Here is a 17,979-nt window from a genome sequence, read left to right on the forward strand (position 1 = left end):
TGAAGCTTCGAGTGCTGCAGCCTGCAAAGGGTGGGGGCAGCTCTCCCAACCAAGCCCAGGTAAGGGATGTAGCCATCTTTAGCTCTTCTGAGTTTCAATGCTGGTGAGGGGTGGGGCGTAGCCCATGGATAACAACATGACCCCAGGTAGCAGCCCACACCAGGGTTTTGCATGGGCTTTGGTGGTAGCATGGGCCACAGACATGAACACAGACAACCCTCTCCCTTGCTGCTACAGAGCCATGGACCCAGACATGGTCTTTGGTAGTGGCAATGGCCAGGACTTCATCATGGCCCTAGGTGGCAGACTCACTCCCATGAGTCTCTAGTTCTGCCTCTCTTCATTGTGCATTCACCGCTCTGCTTCTGTTTCTTTTCCATCTCTTCACCACTTATTTGCTCATTTTAGTGGCATCCTGGCCATCTATGTCATGTGGGGGCAGGCAGGAGTCATCTCCAATATTCTCAAAATTATATATCTTATTATTTGTAGTAATATATATAATATTGCATACAACATAATATGCATTATGAAATATAATTTATAGATTCAAAATTTTCCAAAGCTGGTGAACTAGATGCACCTCGGAATTTTATTTAAGAGGAACTCCTTAACAAATTGCGTGGCCTTCATTTTAAGACAGTAATTCTACTAATTGGTTCATTAAGTACACAGTGAGCATCTGTAATATGCCAGGCTCTTAAAATTATATCCCAATAAACAATACATAATATCTGGCCTTAAGAATTCCACAATGTTCTGAAAAAAAAAAGTCAAATATTTGAACAAGAATTCAAATGTCTGAACAAGAAAAACTGATGTTTCCACAGAGTGCAAGGTTTGGAGTGAACGAAGATTTACTTAGGTGTCTTCGGATATAAAGGTGAATTGTTCCTGTTATAATTGTTCATGTTTTATTATAACTCTTCTTTTGTCAATTCAGGTTAATGATTCACTATCCCCCTGTACAGTTCTAATATACTGAATTCTACTGAAAGGTGCTGAGAACCTTCAGGATGATTTTCAGTTAATATCTGAGTTTTTAGTATATCTAAATTTTTACCAGAGCTGGTATGTAAAAGCACACTGGTTTAACAGAGAGAGAAACAAGGAGAGTATAGCTTACTACGTCTTTGGAACTTTGCAAGCCTCATTTTCCATAATGGGAATAAAAGAGTTACTTTTTTTTTTTTTACATTAACAAGGGATTTGGTCAGTGTTTCCATTGTGATTTTGCATTTTTTAAATGGAGAATTTCCTATGTGCATATGGCGTGTCTTTGAGAAATCCACTCCCCCATTCTCTGTCCTTTCCTTCCATCTGCTTTAATTCCCCTCCTATCCCCTGACACTTTTCCTTCCAAACTTCTTTTGCTTTTTTTAAAACCCCCACAGAGTCTACTTAGAGGTTTCTGTATGTGCATAGATATATGACCATCCACTGAAGCATAGGCAGCCTTTCCAAGGTCATGTCTCTGAAGAAATCTGACTACTTCTCTCAGCAACCGTAGCTTGCCAGTATCTTCTCCTAGGCAATGGATTCCATAAGTCCTCCTTCCACCCTTGCTGGGATTTTTAGCCAGCTTGATTTCCTGCAGGTCTCTGTCTGCACTTACAGCTTGTCTGAGTTATTATGTAACTGACCCTGTCATATCTGAGCAACAATGTTTCACTGCAGATATCCATCACGTTCATCTCTCACAATCTTTCTGTCTCCTCTCCAGTGATGATGGTGGAACCTCGTCAGGGAGAGAGTGAGATAGATTTCCCATTTAGAGCTAAATAGTACCCACTCTCCTAGTCTTGGCACAGTGGTGGGTTTCTGCATTAATTTTCATCTACTGCAAAAAGAAAATTCTTTTTTGAGGGTTGAGAGGTGCACAATTATATAGGCATGAAGTTAAGAACTTAGGGGAAAGTTTAGTACCATGTCCTTTTAGCAGAGTAATAGTGTTAGGTTCTGTCTTATGACCTATGAGGTCATAGGCTAGTCACAAGGTTATGGCCCAGCTAACAGTACCACACATGAATTCCACTTTGCAGCTTTAGTCCAATCAGAAATTGGTTATCTCCATAATTTTTGTGCCACTATTGTACCAGTGGGAATATCTCGGCGGGTCAGTTATTACTGTAGCACACAGAATTCACATCTGGGTAAGATTATTGAATACTTTTCTCTCCCAATAGCACAAATAGAAGTTTTTGGTGCTATGAGAGCTAGGCAATAGCCAGAACATGATAAGACTGTGCTGATGAGGACACCACATACCAGAGTCATTGACCATATAGCAATCAAGCTGGTACTGACTTTGAATTTGCATCGTAAACACAGGTTGCCTTTTGTGGTTCATGTACAAGGAACAATTTGTGTAAAGTAAATATTACTGATGTACCTAGGTGTTACCTTAATAGGCTCTTCTCATCCTTAAATGACATTTTTATTTTTTAGCACAAAGGAACTGCGATTAGGTAAGAAGTAGAAGGTCTAGGCATTTCACCTTCTATTCACTGTGTCTATATATGCTTGAGTTAGATTATAGGTTGTTTTTCCTATATTACATGAATTATTATTTTTATGAAAAAACATTATAGGTTTAAAAGCATATAGTAAGAAGCTACTGTTTTGATCATTTTTGTGACTCATTTTTTTTTTGACCCAATTGGTAAGATATAATTGCCCACTTAACCATGCAAAGCCCGGTACCATGCATCCCTTAGGAACATTAATAACAACCTGTAAATACACAGAGCAGAATCTTCACATCACCTGCCATGGCTTTTCACCTTCTCCCTCTCCTGTCTCTTCATGACTCATTTTGTAGTTCTTGTCTTTCTTTGTTTCTGTGAAGAGACAGAATGACTGAAGCAACTCTTATTTTTTTATTGGATATTTTATGTATTTACATTTCAAATGTTATCCCCTCTTCCTCCCTCCCATACCCCTCCCCCTGCTTCTATGAAAATGCTCCCACTCCTACCCACCTACCCCCACCTCAATGTCCTGGCATTCCCCTACACTGGGAAAATGAGGCTTCACAGGACCAAGAGCTTCTCCTCCTTTTGGGACCAGTCAATGCCATCCTCTGATACATATGTGGCTAGAGCCATGGGTCCCTCCGTGTGTATTCCTTGCTTAGTGTTTTAGTCCCTGGGAGATCTGGGGGGTTTGGTTGGTTAATATTGTTGTTCTTCCTAAGGGGTTGCAAACCCATTCACTCTTTTAGTCCTTTCTCTAACTCCTCCATTGGGGTTCCCCGTGCTCAGTCTGATGGTTAGCTGCAAGCATTCTCATCTGTATCGGTAAGGCTCTGGCACAGCCTCTCAGGAGACATCCATATCAGACTCCTGCCAGTGAGCACTGACACAATAGTCAAAGAAAATGCAAAGATAAAAAACTCCTAACCGAAAAACATCCAGGAAATCAGAGACACAATGAGAAGACCAAACCTAAGGCAACTCTTATAAAAGACAGCATTTAATTGGAGCTGGCTTACAGTTTTGGAGGGTTAGTCCATTATCATCATGGCAGGAAGCATGGCAGCATACTGGCTGGCATGCTGCTGGAGATAAAGCTGAGAATTCTACTTGTTGGTCCACAGAAGGAGACTGTGTGTCACACTGGGCATAGCTTGAGCATAGGAGACCTCAAAACCAGTCCTGACAGTGATTCACTTCTCCACCAAGAACACACCTACTCCAACAAGGCCATACCTAATAGTGCCATTCTCTATGGACCAAGCATTCAAACACAGGAGTCTGTATGGGTAGGCGCATTCCCATTCAAAGCACCACAGTTCTCTTCCAGTTCAGTCCTTTCCCATTCCTATAACAACACATTTGAGTTGAGCCATATTGTATTGGAAAAAATGTTGTAGCCTTACTTATCTGAACAGTGGATTTGAGGTGCTGGAACCCAGATTTCTCAGTACTGGAGCTTAACGCCCAGGATCTGCCATATGTTGCAGGTGCTTAACTGCCAAGTACATCTCCTTTTGGCATTTTAATATAGGGCTTTACTACCTTCATTTTTCAGCTCACTCTTGAAGCCTTGAAGTTCCTGTGCAGCACAAACCAGACTCTAATTTGTGACCCTTTTGCTACCACATCCTGTGTACTGTGATTACAGGTATACGCTACTGAGTTTAGCTCTTATTGTGTTCTCGAGAGATCTTGGTGTCTTGTGACATATCATATTAGCCCAATATCCTTAGCCTTCAGCTTAATCCAGACCATCCTAACATCTTAGTATTAATGTTAGAAATCCCGTACACTTCAGTATTTCTTTTTATTAAAAATTTTCATGCAACATATTTTGATCATGTTTTTTTCCTCCCTTCAGTTTCTCCCCATCTCTCTATCCACACTTAACTTCACACTTAGCTTTGTCCTCTCTCTCTAAAATCCTAAAGAACATAAATAAAAAGTAAGACAAGTTAAAAGTAATCAAACCAAACCAAAGCAAGCCAAAGCAAAAGTGAAACATTAAGACCACATGAAATTTGAAGTCTTTTTTGTGTTAACCAACGCTTCCTATGCATGGAGCCTGCCCTGGGGTGTGGTTGATACACTTAATGGCGCTCCATTAGAAAACCCAGCTGATGTCAATTACAAAGAGCTTCTTGGTTAAGAGTGGGACTTTGTGTCTACTTCCTCTTCTCAGTGATGGGATATTTATACATTTCTGAAGTGTTGAATTTGTCACATCTTGAGTGTATTCAAAATACATTTACACAGTTTATCATCTTGAAGATAATGTTAAGGAAAGAGGTCTCAGATCAACGTGTTTTGAGATAACCAGCCCGAGATCAGAGACCTCTGGTGTTCCCACTGTGATTCTATCCAGTTGGGTTTGAGAATGACTTCCTTATGCCAGTCAGGCTTGGTGGGTCATGCCTGTACCCAAGAGACTGAGGCAGGAGAATCACTATAATTTAGGACCAACGTGGACTATTAAGTGAGTTCTAAGATAGTCTGGCATAATTTATATCCTCATTTATTGTGGTAAAAATTAGAAATGGAATGTTTTCTATCAGTTCCCAAGAGCTGGATCTGCTTGTTCTGGCTGCTACTCTGCTACATGGTCCTCAAACCGCCCTCTCCCTGTGGCCGTTCCCCTTTTAGCCTGCCTCTCCTACGGTCCCCTAGGTGGTAGTTACCATGCCTGGCACATACACACACATCTCACTCTGCAGGCCCTGCGAGTTCTCACTCTGCACAGGCAACAGAACCAGATCCGCACGCTCCAACTGCCTCTCAGCCATTTCTTTCACACACTGTCCTCTTTGACCTGGTAGGACCAACGTTCCAGAAACTTGTAATTTAGCAGTTAGATTTCCATGTTAAATTCTCAATCCATAATTCATCCACACAATAAGTTGTTGACTGCCCACCTAGACAAAATAAAAGTGATCGAATTCACTTAAATTTGAACCATCCTGTTCCGTAGACTCCGTCTTGATCTCTTTCTTCCTCTCTCCCACCCCACTCTCTACTGTCCAATCATGTATCACCCTGACATCAACCTACACTTATTAGTTCATATGTATCTGTAATTACTGATACATGTGATATATGATATATGCATATATTTAATATTTCATCGTTTTCTTTATAGTACTTATGTTACAACCTAACTTACTATTATAACATTTATTACACCAATACATTTCTTAATTTATGATTAATTTGTAACTATTGCTGTAGATAGTACCTATTGCCTTTCATTATTTTTTTTATTTCAAATATTAACTTTTCCACTATTTCTAGTTCACACTGATATCAACTCAGGTAATCTTCAATGTATGCTTTCTGTCCTTAGAGAAAGTGACTATTTCTCTATGATATACCAAAGACTTAGAACAGTGTAGATTCTTAGGAGATAACTGTTGAAGACAGAAAATCTGAAAGTACTCGTAATAGGTACTGGTCTAGAGTAGGGTAATATACCCCTATCTAGGAGCATATTGATATCTGCAGTTGTCCTTAAACACAAAGAAAAATAAAATGGTTCTTAATTACTTCCCATAATTGAAAAATTGTCACTTGCCCAGTTTTGGTTACTGTTTGAGTATACATGCCAACAAATTGTTCTCTGTAGTAAGGTGGGATTGTATATAGTGCTTAGATAATCTGAAATCCAACTATGATTTCTATAGGGAAACTCATTTTATATAAAAGGAGGCTACCATGCAACAGCTCTAACTGTGCCGTGAGGTTGTAAGACCATATCGTGGGTCTAAATTATCTCATGACAATTTCTTGTACATGGCATCAAACGTCTATATCTTATTTATTTTATTTTCATGGGACTCAAATCTAGAGTCTCCTGCATGCCAGGCAAGTGTTCTCTTACTGAGTTCTACATACAGTATCTTTTTTCCCTCTTTTTAAAAAAAGAGTATGTGTAAGAGTATTCTATTTTCATGTACACCTGCACGCCAGAAGAGAGCATCAGATCACATTACTGATGGTTGTGAGCCACTGTGTGGTTGCTGGGAATTGAACTCAGGACCTGTAGAAGAGCCAGTGTTCTTAACCACTGAGGCATCTCTCTAGCCCCCTTGATTCGTTTGTTTTTCCCATCAGAAGAGTTTCTGGGAAACTTTGACTACAGGGATGTAGAGAGCTGGATTTTGTTATGATCTGAATCTGAGGTCATAGGACTCTAAGGGGAAGTGACCTTCAGGATCATGTGACACTAAGCCTCTCACATGGTGTGAAAGTCTTTATCATCTGTTTCAGTGTGTCATTTGATAGGTATATTACTAATTACACCACAGCCGTCTTTTTGGAGGTATAATTCCTATTTTTGCCTTAATTATCAGGAAGTGAATATCCTTTTACCATCCTTCCATTGTTGGCAATATGGAGAATTCACACATGCAGGCTTAAAGAGAATATAAAAAAATCATATTAATATTGATTTTTGCCTCTGTTTTCTTCCACGAACCATTTTGTCCTCAACACTGCGGGTTCTTTAGGTTAATATTCTGAAGAAGTAAGCTTGTAATGATTTTCTCACTAATTAGGTAACTCTCAGACTAAATTACATATGAATCAGCAATCTGTCATAAATACATTAAGATTATTATCTGGTGAGAGCTATCAATTTTATTTCTGTCTCTGATTTATTAGTCTCCTATTTGTTTATATAACAAATTCAGTAGGAGTAATTATGTACAAAGAAAATGATTCTGTCACTTTAAATAAACCGCTCAGCAACTAAAACATCAGGACCATAATTAAAGGCATCACTCAAGGCTTCCAATTTTAATACATAAAGGAGAAGGACATGATTAGACTTTAATGTACTTGCTTTTGTTTTAACTGTATTATAGTTTAGTTTGATTTTGCTCGGCATGTGCTAATTTCAAAACACCACAATAGGTTACTAAACATCCTTAACTCTATATGGCAGCATTGTCACGCATCGCAGTGTCCTTATTTCTGTCACCAAGCTTTCTGTTTACAATCTGGTCCCCAGATTCAAGCACAGTTCCTTCCTCTTCCAGCCTGGAGTGGAAGAGCTCTCCAGGGCAGCTGAGGTAAATTCACAGGCTAATAACTCCGTCATTGCAGCTGCGTGATATCAGAAAGTATCACAATGCAGTCAGTCGTGTTTTACAGTAAATGCCATTAGAATAACCCATGGGATTTAAGGCATTCATTTGGGGCTCTGAATTAATGTGCACATATCCTTCTGCCATAGGCTCACTCACAACCTGAATCACTCTCATACCTACTATTAACCAAAAAGGCACTAAACTCTCAAGCAAATCACCCACTTGACACCTTGGTTTAGTGTGCCTGAAGAGAAATAGGATAACACCAGGGAATTCATGGCTTGGGTAAAATGCAAATACTGTTATCCAGCTAGAGGCTGTGAGGATTGTGGCCCTCTAAGGATGTGACCCTAGTTTGTGTCAAACGTGATGATGATGTTGACCATGATTGCTATCTGCTCTTGTAACCTGCAGTGCTCTGAAATTATGCTGATATCCAGAAAATACCACCCATTGTCCTGCCATGGTATTTGAAATGTGCTTCCTAGAAGCATTCCTTTAATTTTTTTTCTCAGTGAAGCATATTCAATGCTTTTTAAAGCAAGCAGCCTCCTCCAAGCCTCCTGTGTTTCTCCCGTGGTCTTTGTAGTTAGAACCTGTAAGCTGGGACTCAGGAAACTGACGGTGAGCAAGATCTCTTGACAACATTTAGGCACACTCAAGTAAAGACCACTCCAAGGAGGCCCTGGAGCCTCTGACAAAATATTTGTGCTCGGATGGGTGACATGGGCCAGTGTTTTAGCACTTAACAAGGTTTTGCTGGTGGATATTACAGACCTTTAAAAAATGTTATTGGGAGCAAAATAGGCATCAAATAATAAAATATGCAAAAGGCATGGGATAGAATGGCTGGAGGGTTAGCAGAGAGGTAGAACAAGACAGAGAACTCCCGACTGGACCATAATCCAATCCTGACTAATACTAGCTGCTCATACAAGTTCAGTGTAGTCATATAATCCTGGGGGAAATAATGTGAGAGTAGACATAATAGAGATGAGAATAGTGAGCTTTGAAACCTGCTCTTAGGAGTGCAACCCAGGCAAGTCACAAGCTCTCTGAATGCCACTGTCCTCATCCCCAATGGCCAATTCATAATTGAAACACAAAGGGTTATTAGATTGGATGAGTTGGGTAAGGAAGGTTCCTGAGGGGATATCTGAGGATCCAGAAGGGTTCTTATTGTTATCCACTGGAGCCTAAGTTCTATAGTGTCTACTTAGAGTGTGCACATAAAGGTACAGACATTACAAACTCCATATGCCCATTGTCAAGCACACCAGTATTCTCTTAGTGTTTGAGAGCCAGAAATTTGGGAATCATCTTAAGAACTCTCTTTTCATTGCTCATTGGTCCATACACTTAACAGATCCATATAGTTGAAGTTTGTAAATATTGTCTGATTTCCAATCTGTTTCTTGTTCACTACTTCTTTTTTAAATTAATTGGTTATTTTATTAATTTACATTTCAAATGTCTCCTTCCCCATCTCCCCTCGGCAGACTCCCCTTCCACCTCCCCTTTGCCTCTAAGAGGGTGCTCCCCCACCTACCTATCTACTGCTGCCTCACCCTTTTAGTGTCCCCCCCTACATTAGGGCAACAAGCCTCCACAGGATCAAGGGCCTCACATCCCATTGCTGCCATATAAGGCAATCCTCTGCTATTGGATTGCTATCTGGAGCTATTGACCCATCCATATATATACATACTCTTTGGTTGGTAGTTTAGTCCCTGGGAACTCTGGTGGGGTCTAGTTAGTTGATATTGGTGTCTTCCTATGGGGTTGCAATCCCCTTCGGCTATCTTAATTCCTTTTTTGACTCTTCCATTGGGGTCTTTGGGTTCAGACAGATGATTGTGAATGTCTGCATCTGTCTTAGTCAGATGCTGGCAGAGTCATACAAGAGGACAGCCATACTAGGCTTCTGTCTGAGAGCACTTCTTGGCATCAGCAATAATGTCTGAGTTTGGTGTCTGCAGATGATATAGATCCCAAGGTAGGGCAGACTCTGGATGGCCTTTTCTTCAGTCTCTGCTCCATGTTTTGTCCATGTGTTTCCTTTAGACAGGAACAATTCTTGGTTAAAAATTGTTTACTACTAACCTGGTCAACCCACTTCCGTTCTTGTTATATTGAACCTATTATATTGTCTTCCACTGATCTTCCCCAGATATATATTTGATCGCATCACTCATGCAAGATGATCAAAAGGAAAGAGTAGGAATGTAGGAATCCTTTAGACTCATACAAAATGATGTCATGGCTGGACCAGAATCCTGTTCCCTGCCATGCCTTATGGCATGGGATATTCAGATGTACACCAGAGTTTGCTTTGTGTTGTAATTATCCATTCTTTCCTTTACCCTTGGCCATGGCTTTTCTATATTCAACATTAACTCCTAAGTTCACAGCTCCATCCCCTGCCCACCTCAGTAGCCCACCCACCTGGAACACCTATCATTCTTCCAGACGCAGTTCAAGTGGAAGCCTCTGAGGTTCAGGTAGAGCTGGTACTACCTCTGTGTTGCCATCTTCCAGTGGGGCTTGATTTCCCATCTGTATCTGATTCCGTGAAGAGCAGAGATCACTTCATGTATTTAAGTATCCTAAAAAACAATAAATAAAAGATTTGTTAACTTATTTTTGACACATATTCATATCTTGTCTAATTTAGATTAAAATTATTTTCCCTTGGTTATTAATCTGATACTTGAATTTATCCAGCTCATCTATATATGTCTGTGATCTCTAACCCAAGTCAATATCAGAATCAGTTTACCTTTTACTGTTAGTCTTAGATCCTATTCAGGGACCTACTTATAGACTCATGTGTGCTGAGCAAGTTTTGTCAAGTGTAAGAGGAGGTCTGTCCCAGCGTGTTGGGAAATCCAAGAATAGATTTCAGAGCACCCACACATGCTCTTTGCTTATGGCTGGCAAAATCCTTAGTAGTTGGCAAATTCTGCATGATGACGGCGGAGAAAGTGGGTCACATGAACGAGGTGTTTGCTCAGCACCGGTGGAATACAGGATGTCCTTTCTTCTTTGTGACATTTGAATCAGGTTGTGCACCACTAATCAGAATATACTGAAATGTGGAAATTCTCTCAAATTCAAAACTCCCCTGAGCATGACCACACTGCCTTAGATGGAACATTCTGTAACTTGCCTCCAGTGAAAGGCCACAGTCAAAACGCAGGTGCACTAAAAACATTTGCAAGACTAACTTTATATGGAAAGTATATATGAGATAGAAGTTAATTTTGTGTCTAGACTTGGATTCCATACCCAGTATATCTCACCCTGGGTAAGAACGCCACACTGAGCTGGGACATTCTTTATGCCACATAAAAAGTGTGACAGTGCATGAGTGTGACAATGCATGCAGGTAACCCTTGCTGGATGGCGGGGACAGGAGGATTCCAGGGCCTTTTTGGCCAGCTGGTCTAGTCGAATTTTGTGAGACTCTGTCTCAAAATATAGGATGGATACCAATAGACTGTGATACTTGTGTCAACTTATGGCAGCCATCTGTGTGACCTGCATGGACACATATGAGTATGTACACACACACACACACACACACACACACACACACACACACACACACACACACACATACCATGCACGTATAAACACACAATTAAAAAGTTTATCTATATTCCTTAATCCAACTTTCTCTCTGCTTCCTGTTTTCCAAGAGAGTCGCCTTCAAATTATGCATAGCAGAGCTTCTCAGAATGTAGTAATGGGAACTTGTTAGAACTGGAAATATTTAGGCCCCACTGCAGATGTTTTGAGACTAGAGGTCTCAACAATCTGAGTTTTAACAAGATCTCCAGCTGATGCTAGTGGCCATTGAAATGTCAGAAGCACGGACAGGGTGCATTTTTCTACTCCAGGGTTGAAAAGCATTTTCCGTGAGGTACCAGAAAGTGAACATTTTCAGTTTTATAGCTCATTCTGTTTGTATCGTGTGCCTCAGTTTTACAATTACAGTATGGAAACAGCCTTTGACAACAGGTAAACAAATGAGCATGGCTGTGTTCCAATTAAACTGTGTTCGCTGACAGGTGGTGAGCAAAGTCCATCCGACGATCAGTTTGCCAGCCAGTGCTGCACTCCAGTCTCTACTCTTCCACATCACAAAACCCAGGCATTTGATCCATTCTTGTTGGACACCTGTGGTTGCCATTGTTTTAGCCCTCTTGACTATAGGACTTTTATTTTTCTTTACACGCTGTGTTGCTGGGGCCCAATGTTTTCACCGCACAGGAGAACATCAAAGTTTGTCAATTCTTACAGACTTGAGTACAAAACAACCTTATGTAAATTAAAAGGATGAATACACTTGCAGGCCTGTCAGTGCAAATGTTCCCAGCTTAAGGCAAGTAACAACCCATGGTGGTCCGGAAGGAAAATAAAACAGAATGGAAACTAGGTTCTAAGACTCGGACTTTCCCACCCAGTTAGACCAGCAAGACAGAAGTGGTGATTGGTTCAGGAACCCTTGCCAGCTTTGGGAAATCCTGGAAGTCTTCTGTTGGTTAATACCCTGCACAGATCGCTGTTCACACATATCTACCAGGCTGGGGATTTTTCTTCTACAGCAGGTTCTCCCCAGCCACCAAGTGAGTGAACCACATAGACTAAGGACTAAATGCACAGGGCATTAAACATGTACCAAGGGAACAATTAACTTGAATACAAGGTTGCAAATAGGCAACAGGTTCTACTATCCAGTGCTGATATCAGATATAAGCTTCAAGGAAGAATTTCTTTTCAAAGGCTCATTTCAGTTTTATGAGGCAAGCATGAGATGTCTACATTTGCCAGGGCAAATCGATGCTTCAGAATCAACCTATGTAACAGATGCCTGACACCTGCTCAATCCATCCAGAAGCCTTTGCGGTAGACAGTGAAGGGGCCTGACTTGTCAGAAGGTAAGGCCAGGATGGAGCCGTCAATCTAGAATGAATACTTGCCCTCACAGGGAACCATGATCTTAATTTTCATTGTGCTGCATGCTTGGTTTGTGATCTGCACCCTGTCAGCCCGGATACCTGGTGGTAGCACCAGACAGTACTATATTGGCATACAGGTCCTTGTGATGTCCACATCACACTTCATGATGGAGTTGAAGGTGGTCTCATGGATGCCCTAGGGCTATGTCCACAAGGAAGGCTGGGAGAGACCCTCTGGAAAACAGAACCACTCATTGCCTTTGGCAATCACCTGCCCATCAGCTAGCTCATAGCTCTTCTCCAAGGAGAAGGAAGATGCAGCAATAGACATTTTTTTTTGCCCAAAATCCAGGTCAACACAGCACAACTTCTTAATGTCACATCAGCAATGGAAGTAAAGCTGTAGTTGGGATCTTTATGAGGTAGTCTGTTAGGTTCTGGCCAGCCAGGTCCACATGCAAGAGGCATGGGGAAGGGCATAGCTCTCATAGACGGGCACTATGTGTCCACAACAATACCAGTGGTGCACCCAGATGCATACAAGGACAGCAATACCTGTATGACCATGCACATGGCTGGGGTATTGAAGGTTTCAAATATCTGTGTCATCTTCTGTTAGATTTGAGGTTCAGGGGGAGCCTTGATCAGAACCACCAGGTGCTTCTCAGGGCCACACGCAGTTGATTGTAGAAGGTATGGTAGCAGTTCTCCTCCAGGTCCTCCCAGTTGGTGACAATGCCATACTTGTTAGGATACTTCAGGCTCAGGATATCCCTCTTGCTCTGGGCCTTGTCACCTATGTAGGAGTCTTTCTAGCCTATGCCTACCACGAGGCCCTGGTATAGGGGCTCTGGATGATAGAAGGAAACACAGTCTTGGGTGCATCACTGCTAAGAAAGCCAGATTTGGACATGGCAGAGCCATTGTCAAAGATGAGAGGGGCACTTTCTTCTTCCATTGCAATCAGTGAAGCATGGGATGGCAGAACAGCCAAAAGACAGGCAGGACAATCAGTTGGCAGAGTGTGAGCATTTTAGCCTTTCTTAACACTTCTCATGGAAGCCTTTCTTGGCAAATAACTACTTCTTTTAGCAATTTCTTTTCAGTGCAGATGTCAGATAATTTTCATGCTTTACAAAGGTTTCTTGTACTTACATTGAAATTCTGTGTCTAGGATTTGTTTGTGCTAGCAAATTGTGCTGGCAGCTCGGCATGTGCTTTCAGTCATTTCCCCCCACTCTTTAGCACCTTTAAGGGCTGCAGGTTTTCTTTACTCCGCAGGATCTTTTTACATTGTTGTGTCTTCTAGGCCTTAAAGGAGGTATTAATATTGATTATATTAATTTGCCAAGGTTGCCAAAGAAAAGTACTCCACACCAGATGGGCTGAAAAGAAGAGAAATTTGCAGCAAAATTTCAGAGGCCAGGACTTCAAAATTAGAGTTTCTGACATGTCACGATCTTTCTGGTAGCTTTTTCCTTTCACCTTTTTTAAAGCTTATATTTAACTGGCAAATAAAAATTGTATATATTAGCCAGGCATAATGGCATACTCATTTGATCCCAGCACTTGAGAGGCAGAGGCAGAGGCAGGTGGATCTCCGAGTTCAAGCCTAGCCTGGTCTACAGAACAAGTTCTAGGATAGCTAGGGCGGCTACACACAGACCCCCCCCCCAATTATATATATTTACACTGCACAACACAGTGTTTTGAAATGGATAAATTGGCCTAATATATAAGTTAACTTATGTAAAATTTTTGTCATAAAAATAATTAAAATCTATTAGCTATTCCAAGATACAAGATTGCTATTAATTATACTTTTCATGTAGTACAAAAGAGTTTTGAAACTTTGTGTCCTTTAAACATTGTCCTCATCTCCTTTGCCCTGACCCTGGGCAATCATAACCATGATACACTCAGGTACCATCAGTTAACCTTTTAAAAGTTTTGTGTACAACCAAGACCATTCCATGCCTGTTTTACTTCACTCATAATCATGTCTTCCAGATTTATTCATGATGTTAAAAAAATAATCAAATTTATCTCTCTTTTGTGAATATTTACTATTATTTTTAATCGTGTGTGTGTGTGTTTGTGTGTGTTTCTGTATATACATGTACATATGAGTGCAGGTACTCACAAAGTCCAGAAGAAAGAATCGGGTCCCCTGGATGGAGAGTTACGGGCAGTTGTGAGCTTCTCAGCATGGATGCTGGGCACTGAATTTGGGTCCTCTGCAAGAGCAACAAGCCCTTTTATTTTCAGATACATATTTCCAACCTGGGAAAAGACAATGGAACCCAGGTTTATCACTCAACAGGAAGGGTTACTCACCACCCTGCTAAGGAGGGTAGTCTTTTTCTTTTAGGACAGAAAGAGATTCTACTGTGTTTGCGACTGTATTCTGTTGTTGTCTAGGTTGATTGTGTTATTCTGATATTGTGATTATCCTCGAATGGACCTTGTAACTGCAGGTACCTCTGAGATGTACTTATTTTATTTTCTTTGGAAAATGACTGGCAGGATTTTGAGGTCATCTAGTCATTATATTTTTATATTTCTCAAAAACTTTAGGCGGCCCCAGGGGCGGTGGCAGCCCAGCAGGCGTCTCGCGGGGCCGCTTCGCTTCCACACTCGTCTCGGAGGACCCGAGAGGAAGGATGTCGTCGGGGCTTAAGGCCGAGCTGGAGTTCCTAGCGTCCATCTTCGACAAGGACCACGAGCGGCTGCGCATCGTGAGCTGGCAGCTGGATGAGCTGCAGTGTCAGTTCCTGGTGCCGCCGGCGCCCGCGGGCAGCCCGCCCTTGCCGCCGCCGCTCACCCTGCACTGCACCATCACCGACTCCTACCCATCCTCGCCAGCGATATGGTTCGTGGACTCTGACGATCCAGACCTCACGTCGATCCTGGAACGTCTGGAAGATTCGAAGCCCAACAGTTCGCTTCGTCAGCAGCTCAAGTGGCTGATCTGCGAACTCTGCAGCTTATATAACCTGCCTGAGCACCTGGATGTGAAGATGCTGGACCAGCCGGTCCCCATCGCCCAGAAAGCGACCATCGAGGAGGTGCCTTCTGAAGATGAAGAGGAAGAGGCAGCTGACGGGCTGGAAGACTTGGATCATTATGAGCTGAAAGAAGATAATTGTAGTGAGAAAAAGTCAGAGGATGAAGGGCTTGAGAAAGAGCATTTGGCAATATTAGAGAATATCAAGAAGAGCCAAAGGCAAGAGCATTTGAATGGTACCGTGTCTGGCTCAGTGCATGCTTCAAATAGACTCATGAAAGAACTCAGAGAGATATACAGGTCGCAGAGTTACAAGTCGGGGACTTATTCTGTGGAACTGATAAACGACAGCTTATATGACTGGCACGTTAAACTGAGGAAGGTTGACCCTGACAGTCCCTTGTACGGCGACCTTCAGCTCTTGAAAGAAAAAGAAGGCATAGAATATATTTTGCTTAACTTTTCTTTCAAAGATAACTTTCCGTTTGATCCTCCCTTTGTTCGCGTCGAGTTGCCCATTCTCTCTGGAGGGCATGTCTTGGGCGGAGGGGCATTGTGTATGGAACTGCTCACCAAGCAGGGCTGGAGCAGCGCCTACTCCATAGAATCGGTCATCATGCAGATCAACGCCACCCTAGTCAAAGGCAAGGCCAGGGTGTGCTTTGGAGCAGATAAGAATCAATATAATCTAGAAACAGCCCAACAGTTCTATGACTCTGTCATGCAGATGCATGAGAAAAAAGGCTGGTTCACTCCTCCAAAGGAAGATGGGTAAATAGACTGCCATGTGTTTGGAAAAATGTAGCTTTAAAGACACAAGCTTTGCACAGCTTTGTAACAGTAGTGCGGAGGATATTAGCTAATTGGTGTTTTAGTGGATAATCTGTCAACTGGCCGCCAGTAGATGTTTCAACCTTTTCGTTTTGCTTACTGTGGGGGTCTTGGGCCAAACTGTGAGCTTTTACTGTGGTTTTCCCTGATAAATAATCATAGTGTTCATTTTTCGTCATCCGTTTTCCTTGATGTGAATGTGTTAAGTAGGCCAGTCAGTTGTGACTTTAGATAATTTTCGTTTATTGGGCTATTGGGGGAGGGGGGTAAAAAGTATTTACAAACATTTGTTCCATTTAGTGCCAATAAAAGTTTTGCCAGTGTCCAATACTGGCTCAGAAGAAAAAAAAAAAACTTTAATTCTGTTTTCCATAAAGGCTTCTCTCATTTACATACTTACCATCAGGGTTCCTTTTCCTTTCATGCCAGCATGGATTGTTTGTTTTTGGAATGATAGCTTTTCTCACAGGAGTGAGGTGATACCACAGTATGGTGTTTTAATTTTCACTTGTTGGTTGCTAAGTGATATTAAGCTTCTTTTCACAAACCTGCTAAATGTTTTTATTTTTTTCTGAAATGCCTATTCAGGCCTTCTTCTATTTTGTAACTGGGCTATTTATTTCATTGTAATTGAAATGAATTCCTTATGCATTTTGAATATTTACCCCTTATCAAGTACGTAGATTGGTGACATTTTCCACACTTAGTGGCTTTTCTCATTGCTTTACTGGTTGATCTTTTGCTTTTTAGTTCAACATAATTCTATTAGTTGAGTTTTACTTGAGCTATTAAAGCTTCCTATATCTAAAGAGTTCTTGTTTAGATAAATGCTATGTAGATTTAGATTTTCTTCTAGCCATTTTATAGTTTTTCTCTTACATGCACATACTTAATTCACTTTGAATTGATTTTTGTACCCAATGTGTGATAAAGTTTTAACTTTATTTTTCTGTATGTCTGATTCCATTTGCTAGAAACTGTTTTCCATTGTGTGCTTTTTGGGTACAATCCCCTTGCCATCTGGATGAACATTATTTCTATTTCTAGATTCACAACTTTGTTCCATGATACTATGTTTTTGCCTTTACTGTCAATGCTGTTTTGACTACAATATCTTTGTATTATGTTTTTTTTTTCCATTAATGCATTTACTTTATATCCCACTCAAAGCACACCTCTTCCTCCCAGGACCCCTCACATGCCCCATCCCCTTCCTTCTCCCCTTCACTTCTGAGAATGGGGAGGTTCCCTCTAGGTACCAACCCAAGTCCCTACAGTACTAGGCACATCCCACTAAGGCCAGACAAGGCAGCCCACTGAGGGCAGCAGGATCCTCAGGGATGCAACAGAGTCAATTTAGGCTCCTGCTCCACTTATTGTGGGACCCACATGGAGACCAAGCTGCACCTCTACTGCATGTGTGTATGGGGCCTAGGTCCAGCCTGTGCTTGTTCTATGCTTAGTGGTTTAGTCTCTGGGAGCTCCCAGGGTGCAGGTGAGTTGCCTCTGTTGGTCGTCCTGTGGCATTCCTATCCCCTCTGGGGCCCACAGTCCTTCCCCCATCTCTTCCACCAGACTACCAGAGCCCCGTCCATTGTTGGGGTATCTTATGTTTT

General features: G+C 41.6%; 1 protein-coding gene and 1 pseudogene across 1 annotated transcript; one reads left to right on the forward strand and one right to left on the reverse strand.

Annotated features, from left to right (window-relative positions):
- Positions 1-12,448: 12,448 nt before the first annotated feature.
- Positions 12,449-13,662, reverse strand: LOC116904265 (annotated as a pseudogene).
- Positions 13,663-15,107: 1,445 nt separating this feature from the next.
- LOC116902685 (ubiquitin-conjugating enzyme E2 Q2-like) lies at positions 15,108-16,711 on the forward strand. Its single transcript, XM_032905043.1, has one exon. The coding sequence runs from the start codon at positions 15,189-15,191 to the stop codon at positions 16,305-16,307; it is 1,119 nt and encodes a 372-aa protein (XP_032760934.1). The 5' UTR covers positions 15,108-15,188; the 3' UTR covers positions 16,308-16,711.
- Positions 16,712-17,979: the final 1,268 nt, after the last annotated feature.

The sequence above is a fragment of the Rattus rattus genome, chromosome 6 (assembly GCF_011064425.1).
Source record: "Rattus rattus isolate New Zealand chromosome 6, Rrattus_CSIRO_v1, whole genome shotgun sequence".
NCBI lineage: Eukaryota > Metazoa > Chordata > Mammalia > Rodentia > Muridae > Rattus > Rattus rattus.